Source organism: Neoarius graeffei, chromosome 15 (genome assembly GCF_027579695.1).
Source record: "Neoarius graeffei isolate fNeoGra1 chromosome 15, fNeoGra1.pri, whole genome shotgun sequence".
Classification (NCBI taxonomy): Eukaryota; Metazoa; Chordata; class Actinopteri; order Siluriformes; family Ariidae; genus Neoarius; species Neoarius graeffei.
In genome coordinates this window covers 11,739,495-11,757,459 of record NC_083583.1, presented here as the reverse complement: position 1 = coordinate 11,757,459, position 17,965 = coordinate 11,739,495, and the positions used below count along the sequence as shown (strand labels likewise).

The following is a 17,965-nucleotide window of genomic DNA, read 5'->3' as shown; positions in this document are numbered from 1 at the left end:
GGCCTTAGAAAGCCTGAAGTGTTCTCGACCTTTTATTCCTTATACGTTCCTTACCATTTCAGATTTCCTTTCCATGGCACATCATGATGTCAAAATGCTGCCATCGTGACAACTGTGACATCTAAAGATCTCCTGATGTTTGTTTAAATATAGTAAAAACAGAGATAATCATACTAAAATAAAAAACCCAGCAAAAACAGGGACATATGAGTCAGTAGAAGGCGGTAATGTTTAAAAGCATTTTAATGACATCACACATATTTAACAGAGAGGGGTAAAAGGTCTACAGGTGCAGTTTCATTTCATACAGCCGGACTATACTGAGGTTACTATACGCCCTCACCAGCCCTGACGCTGCAAAAGGATTTCATTCTTATTATTACGCTATTTCTGATTGTGCAGTAGATGATTTTCTTTCTTTTTTTTTTTGTTTCTTCATTACATTACATACAGTGACAGAGAAATGCACACTATGTATCAAATAGCGGTATAATGTAGCAAAAAAAAAGAAAATCATTATAATGCGTAGTGCTATAGCCAACAAGCAAGCGACCGTATGTTTTGAGTAACTTTACCGTTTTTTATTCCAGTAAATGCTCGAGCTCAACTTTCCACTTAACATCGATGCTATAGTGTTTATAATACAGCTAGTTTTTCAATACTCTGTACTAGAATTATTTGAAACATATATTATGATGCAACTCAACAGACGTGAACAAAAAAAAAGGAAAGGAAGGAAAATGTAAAAATTAAAAATAAAATGAGTATTTTTTCCATATAGCATATAACATTCTTACAGGTTAAAAAAAATAATATGTGGTTTTAATTAATAAAAGGACAAATGACAAGCAAATGTTAATCGACCTTCATGTTAGTGAGGAGTTCTACAGCTTCACAGCCTGGAATTGTTAAAAGACAGATTTGGCCAACTACAGAAGTGAATGGAAATTTTTTATTTTATTATTATTATTATTATTATTTTTTAATAGAAGATTCCTTCATATGGAAATGTCAGATTCAGGTTCAGACTGGAATCGCACAGTGGACTCGATTTCGTCAAGCATCGCCGTCTTGCTCCTTGACACTAGCACACTAAGAATGCGGCGCATCCCTCCGAGACAGCCTCACAAAATTGAGGAAAGCGGGGTTTTTTTTTTCTTTTTTAAATATCCAGCCCATCCGAACGACACGGTTACGTAAAAGAGTGATATTCATAATCAATAATTAAAATCATAGCTTTAAAATCGAAAGACAATAGAAACAGAACAGAGTAAAAAGGTCCTCGGAATTTCTGGTCCTCGGAATTTCCAAACCTGACCCACGACACACCCTAGCTAAAAATCACTCCTTTTTTTTGAGAATTTTTTTATCGTCAGTTTTTTTTTTTTCTATGTAACTTTGGAACCCGATCAGAGGGACTTCAGGCACAGAGTGTGACATATTCGCTCTTCAGCTTGCATGCTGGAATATCACATGAGGTGAACAGACAGGAATGAGCGAGAGAGAGAGAGAGAGAGAGAGAGAGGAAGGAAGAGATAGAAAAAAAGACACATTTGATGAAAGCAAGGAACGAGGGACGTCTTTGCTGCTCGGGGGACTGGCCTCTACTGCTTCTTCTTGCTGAAGAGACTGAAACGCTTCTCTTTGTCTTTCTCCTTGTCCTTCTCTCGCTTGCCTGGGCTTGACTCGGTTGTCAGGGTGACGGTTGCTGGGAGTGTATGGGCGCGGCTGGAGACAGGAGTGCTCTGGTTGCTAGGCGTGATGTCAGACTTGTCCGAAGGGGAGGAGCCGCTGACTGCGTTCTGAATAGCCTGCATCCACATGTTCATCTCCTCCTGAGAAAAGGTCACACAGAGGACAAGGAACGTTTACAAGACGTCCAAAACCCCCCCAAAAAAAAGGTTCTTTGGACAACTAATGGTTCTTAGCTTCATACTTTTCATCCTCAAGATAAAAGTTCCCTGAGAACAACAAACGAAAGAACTTAAGGCTGTTAAATGGAACATGTTTTTAAGAATGGCGATTTTAAAGATAGACTGCCTTTCAAATTTTTCAAGTGTAGGTCGTAAAAAGAATTTTTTTGACACCCAATTATTTTTGTTTAGTGGACCGAAAGCTACCGAATTCGAGTCACAGACTTCCAATTTTATTAGGTTTTTTTTTAATAGAACAATTAATTAAGGCCACATGGCCTTAAATTCTCTGCTATTTTTTCCTGCTTCACCACGACCCAATTCAAGATACTATGTCATGCATTGTGTGGTGGGCTGTTCGCTCAAGGCATTATGGGATACAAATTTGAAACAGGAGAGAAAAATGGAGGGCGTGAGTGTGTGAATGAAACATGAAAGACCGACTACAGTAACGGAAAGCGAGAAGAAAAGACGTTGTTATACAACCCTGATTCCAAAAAAGTTGGGACAAAGTACAAATTGTTAATAAAAACGGAATGCAATAATTTACAAATCTCAAAAACTGATATTGTATTCACAATATAACATAGACAACATATCAAATGTCGAAAGTGAGACATTTTGAAATTTCATGCCAAATATTGGCTCATTTGAAATTTCATGACAGCAACACATCTCAAAAAAATTGGGACAGGGGCAATAAGAGGCTGGAAAAGTTAAAGGTACAGAAAAGGAACAGCTGGAGGACCAAATTGCAACTCATTAGGTCAATTGGCAATAGGTCATTAACATGACTGGGTATAAAAAGAGCATCTTGGAGTGGCAGCGGCTCTCAGAAGTAAAGATGGGAAGAGGATCACCAATCCCCCTAATTCTGTGCCGACAAATAGTGGAGCAATATCAGAAAGGAGTTCGACAGTGTAAAATTGCAAAGAGTTTGAACATATCATCTACAATGCATAATATCATCAAAAGGTTCAGAGAATCTGGAAGAATCTCTGTGCGTAAGGGTCAAGGCCGGAAAACCATACTGGGTGCCCGTGACCTTCGGGCCCTTAGACGGCACTGCATCACATACAGGCATGCTTCTGTATTGGAAATCACAAAATGGGCTCGGGAATATTTCCAGAGAACATTATCTGTGAACACAATTCACCGTGCCATCCGCCGTTGCCAGCTAAAACTCTACAGTTCAAAGAAGAAGCCGTATCTAAACATGATCCAGAAGCGCAGACGTCTTCTCTGGGCCAAGGCTCATTTAAAATGGACTGTGGCAAAGTGGAAAACTGTTCTGTGGTCAGACGAATCAAAATTTGAAGTTCTTTATGGAAATCAGGGACGCCGTTTCATTCAGACTAAAGAGGAGAAGGACGACCCAAGTTGTTATCGGCGCTCAGTTCAGAAGCCTGCATCTCTGATGGTATGGGGTTGCATTAGTGCGTGTGGCATGTGCAGCTTACACATCTGGAAAGACACCATCAATGCTGAAAGGTATATCCAGGTTCTAGAGCAACATATGCTCCCATCCAGACGACGTCTCTTTCAGGGAAGACCTTGCATTTTCCAACATGACAATGCCAAACCACATACTGCATCAATTACAGCATCACGGCTGCGTAGAAGAAGGGTCCGGGTACTGAACTGGCCAGCCTGCAGTCCAGATCTTTCACCCATAGAAAACATTTGGCGCATCGTAAAACGGAAGATACGACAAAAAAGACCTAAGACAGTTGAGCAACTAGAATCCTACATTAGACAAGAATGGGTTAACATTCCTATCCCTAAACTTGAGCAACTTGTCTCCTCAGTCCCCAGACGTTTACAGACTGTTGTAAAGAGAAAAGGGGATGTCTCACAGTGGTAAACATGGCCTTGTCCCAACTTTTTTGAGATGTGTTGTTGTCATGAAACTTAAAATCACCTAATTTTTCTCTTTAAATGATACATTTTCTCAGTTTAAACATTTGATATGTCATCTATGTTCTATTCTGAATAAAATATGGAATTTTGCAACTTCCACATCATTGCATTCCGTTTTTATTTACAATTTGTTCTTTGTCCCAACTTTTTTGGAATCGGGGTTGTATACGAAGGAAAGGAAATGCAGGACCAAACTATTAAATATCGGCGCTCAGCAAGCACCTCGGTGTGATCAGCTGTTCATTTAGCGACAGAATGATGGAACTGTCAGTGCACGCTCAAAGGTAAACCTGCGCATGCGCACACACATACGGACTTCCTCTGTCTGCTTGACTGCACGAAGCGAGCGATTTCATGTACATTATTTGCTTTAATCCCCTCAAATTAAATAACTTCCCAGCCACAGAAAGGCCTGATATTTTGTGAGATATTACAGAAATAAACATATCACAATGACCAAATTTCAGAGGGAGCTAAAGTTCACAGATTTTATGAAATCGAATGGTCGTCTCGCTTTGTTTCTTAAAAGCATTTCCCAGTAGAAAAAAGCATTCCCTAAGACAGGCGATTAGCATAAAAATGTTAAACTAGTGTTTATTTTAGTGTGAAAACTTTCAACTACAAAAGATTACAAAAGTCAGAAAGACGGCTTGGACTTCAAGTGACCAAAATGCACAATAAGGCTACAGTCACACTCCAGCTCGCGATGGGTTTTTGCAAATTCTTGGCGATGAAAAATTAGTAGCAACGCCACCAATCTTGCAATACACAGCGAATGTTCTCCGAGCTTCACAAGTTGTTTTTTGGTGCGTCTCCACCTTGTGAGTGGCCAAAAACATCACAAAAAAATTCAATGCATGCACTGAAATTTGGTGGCGATGTTTTTGTTGGCAAACAAAGCGGCAAATACTGGCAGGTGGGTTTGGGAATCCTTCCCAAAGCCTGGAGAAGCATCGCCACCAAACGCCTCATTTTCATTACAAAGCATCGTGAGCTATAGTGTGAACGTAGCCTATACTCTCAAAAAGTATATTATTGCACCTTTAGGGGTATAATGGCTTTTCGCCGGATAAGTATCCTCTAAGGTGTTTATTTGTACCCTTTATATACTGTTTGGGAACATATATGTACAGTGGCGCTTGAAAGTTTGTGAACCCTTTAGAATTTTCTATATTTCTGCATAAATATGACCTAAAACATCATCAGATTTTCACACAAGTCCTAAAAGTAGATAAAGAGAACCCAGTTAAACAAATGAGACAAAAATATTATACATGGTCATTTATTTATTGAGGAAAATGATCCAATATTACATATCTGTGAGTGGCAAAAGTATGTGAACCTTTGCTTTCAGTATCTGGTGTGACCCCCTTGTGCAGCAATAACTGCAACTAAACGTTTGCGGTAACTGTTGATCAGTCCTGCACACTGGCTTGGAGGAATTTTAGCCCATTCCTCCGTACAGGACAGCTTCAACTCTGGGATGTTGGTGGGTTTCCTCACATGAACTGCTCGCTTCAGGTCCTTCCACAACATTTCGATTGGATTAAGGTCAGGACTTTGACTTGGTCATTCCAAAACATTCACTTTATTCTTCTTTAACCATTCTTTGGTAGAACGACTTGTGTGCTTAGGGTAGTTGTCTTGCTGCCTGACCCACCTTCTCTTCAGATTCAGTTCATGGACAGATGTCCTGACATTTTCCTTTAGAATTCGCTGGTATAATTCAGAATCCATTGTTCCATCAATGAGGGCAAGCCGTCCTGGCCCAGATGCAGCAAAACAGGCCCAAACCATGATACTACCACCACCATGTTTCACAGATGGGATAAGGTTCTTATGCTGGAATGCAATGTTTTCCTTTCTCCAAACATAACGCTTCTCATTTAAACCAAAAAGTTCTATTTTGGTCTCATCCATCCACAAAACATTCCAATAGCCTTCTGGCTTGTCCACGTGATTTTTAGCAAACTCCAGATGAGCAGCAATGTTCTTTTTGGACAGCAGTGGCTTTCTCCTTGCAACCCTGCCATGCACACCATTGTTGTTCAGTGTTCTCCTGATGGTGGACTCATGAACATTAACATTAGCCAATGTGAGAGAGACCTTCAGTTGCTTAGAAGTTACCCTGGGGTCCTTTGTGACCTCGCCGACTATTACACGCCTTGCTCTTGGAGTGATCTTTGTTGGTCGACCACTCCTGGGGAGGGGAACAATGGTCTTGAATTTCCTCCATTTGTACACAATCTGTCTGACTGTGGATTGGTGGAGTCCAAACTCTTTAGAGATGGTTTTGTAACCTTTTCCAGCCTGATGAGCATCAACAACACTTTTTCTGAGGTCCTCAGAAATCTCCTTTGTTCGTGCCATGATACACTTCCACAAACATGTGTTGTGAAGATCAGACTTTGATAGATCCCTGTTCTTGAAATAAAACAGGGTGCCCACTCACACCTGATTGTCATCCCATTGACTGAAAACACCTGACTCTAATATCACCTTCAAATTAACTGCTAATCCTAGAGGTTCACATACTTTTGCCACTCACAGATATGTAATATTGGCTCATTTTCCTCAATAAATAAATGACCAAGTATAATATGTTTGTCTCATTTGTTTGACTGGGTTCTCTTTATCTATTTTTAGGACTTGTGTGAAAATCTGATGATGTTTTAGGTCATATTTATGCAGAAATAGAGAAAATTCTAAAGGGTCCACAAACTTTCAAGCACCACTGTACCTTTTTGGCCTTAAAAAGTTCCACATAGTTACCTTGAGGTCCAATAATAAGCCCTGTAGATTGTACCTTGGGGTACAGAAATGGACTCCTACTGTAGCCCTACGTCTAATAGTGTTAGACTTTGTGATGAGACAAAGAACCAGGAACCAACAGGGTATGCACAGACAAACTAATCATGTACCAAAACATTATACAGGTCCCCACAATCAGGTAACAAACCACTGATAGGACAGGGGCTGAGATGGGACTAGAACATAAAGACACAAAGCACATGAAAATGTAAACAAAAGCAAAAATCTATGTGCTTTAGCATAACCATACTGTAACCACTGTAACCATAGCGCACTGTAACCATAACAACGCTCTTACCAGTTCTAGCAAATATCAGCTAACTAGATTTGTCTCGACTTGCTCGCTAAAGCACATTAACAATGCACAAGAAATAAAAAGTTTCCAGAAGTTTCCAGGCACAACCCTGAAGTTCCTCAAGATTTTGGCATGATGTGGATTTGAATTGTTTTTCTGCTGTCTGCCACAAGGGGGCACTGCCAAGCAATTTCTAGACATTTATTCAAAAAGGTGCCTTACATCATCTTTGGCTTGGAAGAGATACTCGTTTCCGTTTGTCACTCTGTAAAGAAAATTAAAAAAGAAAAATTATGAAAAGAAGTCACGACAAACTGTTCATTTCTTTTATTGTCAGGTTTCAGGACTTCAGATGAGCACAAGTTCGGCTCACCTCAGTTTGAAGACGTGCTTCTTTTTCTTGTAGTCAATGGCGACCTCGCAGACGGCGTCCTTCAGGCTGACGGGGATCTCGTTGTGGTACGGGATGCCCTGCCCGGCATTCTTGTTGTCTTTGTAGAAGCCCATCTCCTGGTTGTTGATAACGCAGTACACGTTATGCCAGGACCTGGGAGAGATTTTGGAATCAACATGCAATCAGGAAAATACTGGTCTCAGTTGATGCCAACAGTTATATTCAACAGTTTCCCAATTCTAGATTATACATCAGCGCTGTCAAATTCTCCATTCTGATTGGTCAAAAGGTGTTCTAACATCTCATCTCATTATCTCTAGCCGCTTTATCCTGCTCTACAGGGTCGCAGGCAAGCTGGAGCCTATCCCAGCTGACTACGGGCGAAAGGCGGGGTACACCCTGGACAAGTCGCCAGGTCATCACAGGGCTGACACATAGACACAGACAACCATTCACACTCACATTCACACCTACGGTCAATTTAGAGTCACCAGTTAACCTAACCTGCATGTCTTTGGACTGTGGGGGAAACCGGAGCACCCCGAGGAAACCCACGCGGACACGGGGAGAACATGCAAACTGTGCCATTTTGTTTTTCTCTACTCACGGCATATGAGCTGATACCCTAGTAGTAGAGTAGCCAATCAGAGCACGATTGCTCATATCCCGTGAATATGGATAGAATAATAGCTCTTCGACAGTATGTTCTCCTTTCCAGAGTAACAACTTGTAGACGCTTCAGTGTCAAGAGATTTGTAACGATCAGAGGTAAAGCAGTTATTTTAAGTTTTCCGACATCTTTGAGACAGAGGAGGTTTTCGGTAACATGGCTGAAGTGAGGCGAAGGAGAGGGAATGACTGTTTACAGCTGCTATAGCAGAAATGATAGTACTTATTTCATGGACATTCCACAATATTAAAAGTAATAATTAAATGGGAAGCTTAATGGGAGGTCTAACAGTTAGAGAAGCAACTTTGGGACCAAAAGGTCACTGGTTTGATTCCCTGAACCAGCAGGAATGGCTGAAGTGCCCTTGAGCAAGGCACCTAGTAACCCCCAACTGCTCCCCAGGCTGCTCTTGTAACTATAAACAGATAAAAAAGTGTTGTTCTTAAATTACCTAAAATATGTTATGACTGGCAGTGTTATTGCTGTGTTATAAGAACGATAACATACTTCATGCTGTTATCATGTGATAGATCAGTGATCAGAGTTGGGGTGGTAATGCTACTCTCTCAGAAAACAAAGTATGTTCCTGTACCTTTAGGGTTACAGTGACTTGTCGCTGGATCAGGACCCTCCAAGATACTTATTTGTACCCTTTATACAGTGGTGCTTGAAAGTTTGTGAACCCTTTAGAATTTTCTATATTTCTGCATAAATATGACCTAAAACATCATCAGATTTTCACACAACTCCTAAAAGTAGATAAAGAGAACCCAGTTAAACAAATGAGACAAAAATATGATACTTGGTCATTTATTTATTGATGAAAATGATCCAGTATTACATATCTGAGTGGCAAAAGTATGTGAACCTTTGCTTTCAGTATCTGGTGTGACCCCCTTGTGCAGCAATAACTGCAACTAAACGTTTCCGGTAACTGTTGATCAGTCCTGCACACCGGCTTGGAGGAATTTTAGCCCGTTCCTCCGTACAGAACAGCTTCAACTCTGGGATGTTGGTGGGTTTCCTCATGTGAACTGCTCGCTTCAGGTCCTTCCACAACATTTGGATTGGATTAAGGTCAGGACTTTGACTTGGCCATTCCAAAACATTAACTTTATTCTTCTTTAACCATTCTTTGGTAGAACGACTTGTGTGCTTAGGGTCGTTGTCTTGCTGCATGACCCACCTTCTCCTGAGATTCAGTTCATGGACAGATGTCCTGACATTTTCCTTTAGAATTCGCTGGTATAATTCAGAATTCATTGTTCCATCAATGATGGCAAGCCGTCCTGGCTCAGATGCAGCAAAACAGGCCCAAACCATGATACTACCACCACCATGTTTCACAGATGGGATAAGGTTCTTATGCTGGAATGCAGCGTTTTCCTTTCTCCAAACATAATGCTCCTTATTTAAACCAAAAAGTTCTATTTTGGTCTCATCCATCCACAAAACATTTTTCCAATAGCCTTCTGGCTTGTCCACGTGATCTTTAGCAAACTGCAGACGAGCAGCAATGTTCTTTTTGGACAGCAGTGGCTTTCTCCTTGCAACCCTGCCATGCACACCATTGTTGTTCAGTGTTCTCCTGATGGTGGACTCATGAACATTAGCCAATGTGAGAGAGGCCTTCAGTTGCTTAGAAGTTACCCTGGGGTCCTTTGTGACCTCGCCGACTATTACACACCTTGCTCTTGGAGTGATCTTTGTCGGTCCACCACTCCTGGGGAGGGTAACAACGGTCTTGAATTTCCTCCATTTGTACACAATCTGTCTGACTGTGGATTGGTGGAGTCCAAACTCTTTAGAGATGGTTTTGTAACCTTTTCCAGCCTGATGAGCATCAACAACGCTTTTTCTGAGGTCCTCAGAAATCTCCTTTGTTCGTGCCATGATACACTTCCACAAACATGTGTTGTGAAGATCAGACTTTGATAGATCCCTGTTCTTTAAATAAAACAGGGTGCCCACTCACACCTGATTGTCATCCCATTGATTGAAAACACCTGACTCTAATTTCACCTTCAAATTAACTGCTAATCCTAGAGGTTCACATACTTTTGCCACTCACAGATATGTAATACTGGATCATTTTCCTCAATAAATAAATGACCAAGTCTAATATTTTTGTCTCATTTGTTTAACTGGGTTCTCTTTATCTACTTTTAGCACTTGTGTGAAAATCTGATGATGTTTTAGGTCATATTTATGCAGAAATATAGAAAATTCTAAAGGGTTCACAAACTTTCAAGCACCACTGTATACTGCTTGGGAACATATCTGTACCTTTTTGGTCCTAAAACGGTACACATAGTTACCCTGAAGTCCAATAATAAGCCCTAGGGGGTACATTAATGTAGACTGTACCTTAGGGAACAGAAATGGACTCCTACTGTAGCCCTATTTCTAACAGTGTAACTCCACTTCATCAAAACACACCATCGTTGATTATTTTCCAGGATAACAATATACCTGTACACCCAAGTGATTTATTTTCCTTACAAAAGACATGATGCTAATTCCAGGATCTGTACACACTATTATTAAGTGACTCAATAGTTAATACTAAGTGGTTCAACTGAGATGAGTGAAGAAGGTGGGGTTACCTGTTGGATGCCTTCTTGTTGTGGCCCTCGTACTCATGCTTGCGGTGTAGGAAGCCCTCCAGCTGGGCGGAGGGAGACTCTTGACTTTTGGCCGGCAGGGTGGATGATTGGCTGCCTTTAGCGCGTCTGCCTGAAGTTGGGGACGGGATGGGACTTGGCTCCTTTGAGCTCCTCTCAGGCACGCCGTTCACAATTTCTCTGTCCACTCCGTCCTGAGAAAACACGGAAACACAGACAGAGAAGCAGGGAAAGTTAACTGCGGAGAACCATACTTAAGAGAATGCATCAACCTGATTTTTGATGGCTTGACCATATGACGTACAGTATGTCTCCCACGACAGGAAACCCAGTCATAAGTGGAAGGCGACGCACCTCAAACACCTGACCACCGGGCAACAAAATTTGTATCTTTATTTCCATAAGATAGATGGGTTTTTAATCTAGCGCTTATTTTTAATTTGTTTATTAAAAAATAACATGGGATTATTTACTAACACATTTTATAGGCATATCAGACGCTCGCTGGCCGTGCTGTGAAAATTGTCCATGCAGACGCTCATCTAAGTTTCCAAATCTGTCATTGCTCAACTCCTGAATATTTTGTATTGTGAATGCTATCATTAAAACGCTTATAATCTCTACTTTCCAAAGAAATGTATCTGGTTAAGATCTGTTCAGTACTTTTGGAGTAACGGCAGGTTGAAGTCGGTACAACAGAGTAAAAACTCTGCTTGCGTGACGTCGAGAAACTGCCAGTCAGGCTCTCTCTCTCTCTCTCCTGATCGGTTTCCGACTGGATTACTCGTCAATATCAATCAGATAACTTTTATAGTGATGTTCTCTCGCTCTCACTGTTTCTGATGAAGGATTCAGCAAAATTTTCCGTCTGCTAGTTTTGATGTTCTGATTCACAGGAGACTTTGAAGTGAGTTTTCATAGCTTTACCTACTTATTTTTTAAATCAAACTGATTCATGTAAATAAATAACTATTTTAGAATATAACTGGAGCTGTTTTGATGAAAAATATTGAGATCTTAGTGGTCAGAATGAGATTTTAAAAACCGGAAGTCAGAAACGCAAGTGTCAATTTCAGTTCAGTGAATGTGAATTGTTTATTGGATGTGGATCAGACAGTTTTTTTCGAGGTTCGCCTTGAAAGCTGTGAATATTAATCGAAATAATCATTTATATTCTTTCATATAAACACTAGTAGGCCCTACTTTTGAGAAATACAAAGGCCTACAGAGCACAAAGAGGGGATTAGAAATAACCTTTTGTTACGTTTTTATTGAGGGTACCGATGTAACGCGTTTACCTAATTAGCATAATTAATACTAATTAAATACTAATTTGCATAATTTGATTTTTACTAATTTTTTAAACTTTGTATTCAGTCTACAACCAATTTCGATGTAAATATCTTGAAAAATAGAAAAGTTATTAAGAAAAAACATTTGATCTCATTGGTTAATGAGGCCCATTTTGGACCATGTGACCCTCATACAGAATATTACGGCAGTTTAATAAAAATTAAGCCGTATTTTCGATCTTTGACTTGCAATATCTCAAGAACGGATAAACATATTTTAATTCTGTAAAAAGTACATTGTTCTGCATTAAATTCTGAAGTCAGTGAGACCAGATTCAAGCAATTTGGATTGAATTAGTATTTTCACCTGATATGCATACTTTTTATGGAAAATATTCATGATAGTTTCATATAAAACTCATTAAAAGAGTTGTATTAGTCCACCAGCTTGCTGGACAGTTGACAGTTTCTGTCGTGTCAGGGCAATAGATGGATGTAAGTGCAGGACGAGTTTTATTGAAAGCAAACAGATCCAAAACGGAGACAAAGGCGGAGTCGAAAAACAGGCACAGACAGGATATCAGAGGGAATACAATACTCACAGTCCAAAAACACAAACAGGGTCAAAACCAGAAAAGCAATACAGAATACAAGGCTTGGTAACATCAGACACAGGGTACAGAGTGTATACATCACAAAGTCTGTGTGTTCCTGCACTGTAAAAAAAAATAGTTGAGAATACTTGAAATTTCAAGGCAACCGTCTGCATTAAGAATTTTATGTTTTGCCAACGATGTGCCCATGATAATCCAAACTATGATAAAACTGTTATCTTTATTAAGAATTCTTAATTAAGTCAATTTTCAATTCCTCATTCTGCCAACATAGATTTCTCTTTTTGCTGAACAGTGGCATTCACAATAGTGCAAAAAGGCAATTGAGATTATCACAATTTTTTTGGGGCTTTTTTCACCTCTATTTGGATAGGACAGCGTAGAGACAGGAAATGAGTGGGAGAGACGGGGAGGGATCGGGAAATGACCTCGGGTCGGAACCGAACCCCCGGATTTATGGTATGGCGCCTTATCCACCTGAGCCACGACGCCATCACAAGTTATCATTAAACTATACATGCCTTTTTTCATTGTTCTACACAATTACAAAACTTCAATATTGAAATAAAGTTTTTAAAACCCACATTGCGGGTATGGCGTCGTGGCTCAGGTGGATAAGGCACCATACCATAAACCCGGGGACCCGGGTTCGATTCTGACCCGAGGTCATTTCCCGATCCCTCCCCGTCCCTCTCTCCCGCTCATTTCCTGTCTCTACACTGTCCTATCCAAATAAAGGTGAAAAAAGTCTGATAACCTCAATTGCCTTTTTGTACTACTGTGAATGCCACTGTTCAGCAAAAAGAGAAATCTATGTTGGCAGAATGAGGAATTGAAAATTGACTTAATTAAGAATTCTTAATAAAGATAACAGTTTTATCATAGTTTGGATTATCATGGGCACATCGTTGGCAAAACATAAAATTCTTAATGCAGACTGTTGCCTTGAAATTTCAAGTATTCTCAACTATTCTTTTTTTACAGTGTGAGAGTCCTTATATGTATGCGCTGTGATTGAGCTCTAATCAAGAGTGCGTGGTTTAGGATGTAAGAGAACTCACCCGTGGGGATTCCTGATCTGACGGCAGTCCGTTCTGAGCGATCTGCTCTCCTTCTCTGCGGAAAAACGAGGAACATTTATGCAGAATTAAAAACAAACCTAACTACTGAACATCTCACAAAGTAAAAAAAAAAATTCTTCTGTCCCAAGTTTGAGAGTGTGATTACCTTTGCTGTGCCTCGATCTCCTGCTCCGGCTCTGGCGTTGGGGGTTTTCTTTTTCTCTCTTCTTCTTCTTGCCTTCTTCTCACTTCCAGTAACTCCAGCTAAGAGAGAAGGACAGGTCAACTGATCTGACACACACACACGCGCGCACGCACACATGCACACACACACGCACGCACTTCCCCTACTCCCTTGTACTATGAGGAAATTTACTTCCACTTTTAAAGAACTCATTTCCTTCTGATTCACTGTGTTCAACACGCAAATATTTAAAAATGACTGTAAAAACATTTGGTACCGTAAATCGGATTATTCTAGAAGAAGTAGTACTGACTATGAGGAAGAGTGTGTACTGTACTCATTTCAATCATATGTCACTTCTTCTTTTGAGAAATCATTCCTCACAAGAGCATTCGTTTTCTATAACAGCGGCTCGGACAGCATTTCCAACTGCAAGGCAAATCACCGGTGTGTTTACTAATACATTATGGTTTCTATAGCAACAGCTCCTTTACAGGGACTTGGATGCTGATGCTCCGTATAAACTGAGCTTCGTAATAAACTGATTAATAATATGTTATTATTTTTTAACGAAGAGAAATGTATAATCCTTGATATGATGAAGTTTTCTGGAATAAAGCAGACGTTTATTTGAGATGTATGGAAGGAGTCTCCAGCGTCAGCGCTCTGTAACAGTCGGAGGTAAAGCTGTAATTTTCCCACACATTTAATGCTTCTTCAGCTTTTCTCAGTGACATGACAAACTGTGTGGTTTTGTTCGTTTGTTTCATTAACTTCAGTAACAGCTGTTATCAGTGCTAACAGGAAGTAGAATGTTTTATGGGCTTTCCACAACATTATCACTAACTACAGAATAAACTGATCGAAAGTATGATGTGTTGTTGCTGTTGTTCTTTAATTTAAAAAAGCAATGTGAATCAACTGCAGTGATACAAGAGGAATAAAACACTTCAAGAGATGTTGTTATAGAAAAATAATCAACTTCAAGCATCACACAACACTGCTTTTGAGTATTGTCCTGAAATAGGACATTATTCAATGAATGAATGAATGAATGAATAAAAAGATTTTAAAAGGCAATTGTTTTAAAAGAATATTAAAAAAAACTAATAAAAATATAACTACTGATGATGATTAATAATAAATAAATATATTAACTAATTAAGTAAAAAATAATAGTAAAGATGACAATAATTTGGGTTTAAAAAGCAAGTGTTTTAAAATAATATATTAAAAAAACTAATTTAAAAATACAACTCATGATAATTCATAAATAAATAAAAGTAAAGATGAAAAACTTGTTTTAAAATAATATTAAAAACAATTTTAAAAAGTACAACGATGATAATGATCATAATAAATAAAAAAAATGTGAATTAATTAATTTATAAAAAATAGTAAAGATGAAAATAAACTGGTTTTAAAAGGCAATTGTTTTAAAAGAATATGAATAAAATATATAAATATAAATAAACATAAATAAAAGAAAAAAACTAATTAAAACACAACTTATTAATTGTAAAAATAAAATATGTATTAATTAATTAATAAAATTTCTAATAATAATAATAATAATAATAATAAAAAGATGAAAATAAACTAGTGTTAAAATAATACTAATTTAAAAGAAAATTAATTTTTAAAAATACAACTGATGATAAATAAACAAATAGATAAATAAATACAAAATGCTGTACACTGAAAAAAAATGTACAAGAAATAAAATAGCATAAGACTCATTAAAAAAAAAAAAACAATAAAGAAACAAATAAAACAGCCAGAAAAACACATTGTGACACAAAAAAACAACCCACAAAACATATGCCAGAAATAATGATAAGAAATTATATTAATTAAATTATTATATAGTAATAATTATTATGAATATATTATTTTTAATTTTAAAAATAGAAAAAAAAAGTAACCTAATTTGAGCACATGGCAGCAGCTAAAGCCCTGTACTGACAGAAAACGAAGCCTGTAAAATAATAATTAATGACCTCCTATGATTTTAATCCCATCATGGACCAGTGTTTGGTATAGGACGTATAAATGTATAAGATATATAAATGTATAAGATGTACAGACGACACGTCGCCTCACACACACACACACACACACACACACACAATATGACCTGCTCAGTGGCCTCAGATAAAACCGTCTACTGAAATGACTGAAGGTAAGTAAGATGGTGTGTATCTCACCGTCGTCAGCCTCTCCAGCGCAGAGAAGCGTTCCTCCCAGGTAGCGGCCGACTTCTCGAATGCCTCGTGCCTCTTGATCAACTTCTCCACCTCATCCACGCTCTGCCCCACCTCCTTACTGGACAGGTATGGCTCCTGACCCAGCAACCACGCCTCGGCGACCCCCGCGTCCCGTGAAAACTGGTGCACTTCCAAAACTACACAGACACAGAGTAAAGGGAAGTGAGTGGCAGGATTATTAAAAGTGAACGCGCCCCCACACATGAGCAACTTCTGCCTTTCAGCTCAGATCTGACTGAGGAGCAGGACACGGAGCTCAGACAAATAAAAGTGAAAGAGAATGTGAAACATGATTCGATTTTTTTTTCCGCAATGTGATTTCTGACTTAAACAGAACATCTGGATGGATGGGATTATGGCTTTATCGATCAGAATTTAACAGGTCAACAGGGACACGCCCACTTTTTCATTCTGGAAGTGAATTTCTAGTTCATTTTTGTGCAAAAAATTCTTTAATAAAGTGTTTAAAGCATAAATGCAAACAATAATTAGGACCTAATGACAATGATTTCAAGGCAAAACAAACAAACAAACAAACAACTGGAAAAATAATGATGTGTAAAGCAGAATTAATGACGAATTATGTCACAGTCTTATTTTTTTTAGATTATTATTACTATATCAGGGTTATTATGCTTCACAATGTGGTCTCTTTTTAATCCCAGAATGCAAGATGGCCTGACTTCAAATCATGTCACATATTTCCATGGTAACCGTGACTTCTCTGATTGGTGGGTTTTCCTTTGGGAATCTGGGTAATGTAGTGTTGAACTGAGACCTCCAAGTTAAATGCTATTTTGGGAAAAAAATCAGTTCAAATGTTTTTTAAAAAAAAAAAAGAGAAGTGAAAATCAAACGCTGTATGGTAAAAACTATTCACTTCCTGAACCTCATGATTGAATTTGATTGCATTATAAAATATGGCCATTTATCATATGAGCCATACGGACCCGAACAAGCACTCTTAATAAAACCATTGAGAAAAGTCATGTGATGGGGTAGATACGGATTTTTGAATCCGGTCCGGAAAAAGACGTATCCAGCCCCGGCCCCGTTTCCCTCGCTTCCTTCCGCTGTTTTCATTTTGCTCCAAATTGTTACTTTGAAAAATACGCAACACAACTGAGCACAGTGAAAGTGAATTTTATTCTCCAGATGATTTATCAAACAGACCGAATTGAACAAGCTGAAATTGTTGAAGAAAATGAAAAAAAGGTACTTTCGAGTGAAGAAATTCAAAGGACAACAAGAAAACACCATAAAAAAAAACTCAGTAGGACATGAACGCTTTCAAAAGATTTCTTGCTGAAGTTAAGGCGGAAAGAGACGCAACAGTCGTCCCCTCTAAAGAGCTGGACAACTTACTATGGAGTTTCTATTAGACTTGTAGTATTCGAGTCCAACTCGTGCCCTAATTTTAAGGACTCGTGACTCGACTTGGACTTGAGCACTGATGACTCGGATTTGGACTCGGACTCATGCATTAACTGCATTCGGACTCGTAAATTGGAGACGAGGACTCAGATTTTTTCTTATTTTTTTGCAACATGCCATAATAATTTAGCATAAGATATTTATATCTCCTGTGATGAGCTGGCGACTTGTCCAGGGTGTACCCTGCCTTTCGCCCGTAGTCAGCTGGGATAGGCTCCAGCTTGCCTGCGACCCTGTAGAACAGGATAAAGCGGCTAGAGATAATGAGATGAGATGAGATGAGATATTTATATCTACATTAAGTTTTGTACTAATTTCGTGCAAGAGTGTCACATCTGTGCGCCTTCGCACGTGCATCAGATAGACTCGCGGGTGTGCTCCGGACAGCGGACGCGCCAAGCGGACTTTCATGCATGCCGTAAACAACTCGCACCTGCACAGGATTAAGGCGCAAACAGCGCGCCTATATAAAAACTGTGAAAACAC

At 39.0% G+C, this 17,965-nt stretch overlaps 1 protein-coding gene across 2 annotated transcripts in view; it reads right to left on the bottom strand.

Moving 5' to 3' along the window:
- Positions 1-225: 225 nt before the first annotated feature.
- The window catches only part of sptbn1 (spectrin, beta, non-erythrocytic 1), a 237,292-nt gene continuing 219,552 nt past the window's right edge, over positions 226-17,965 (bottom strand). For both annotated transcript variants that reach the window (XM_060940853.1, XM_060940854.1), the window contains 7 exons: positions 15,986-16,182; positions 13,761-13,858; positions 13,595-13,649; positions 10,610-10,821; positions 7,313-7,486; positions 7,162-7,204; positions 226-1,835 (listed from right to left, as the gene is read on the bottom strand). In XM_060940853.1, the coding sequence (XP_060796836.1) occupies positions 1,605-1,835; positions 7,162-7,204; positions 7,313-7,486; positions 10,610-10,821; positions 13,595-13,649; positions 13,761-13,858; positions 15,986-16,182 (1,010 nt within the window). In that variant the 3' untranslated portion in view covers positions 226-1,604. The remainder of the gene's footprint in view (positions 1,836-7,161; positions 7,205-7,312; positions 7,487-10,609; positions 10,822-13,594; positions 13,650-13,760; positions 13,859-15,985; positions 16,183-17,965) is intronic.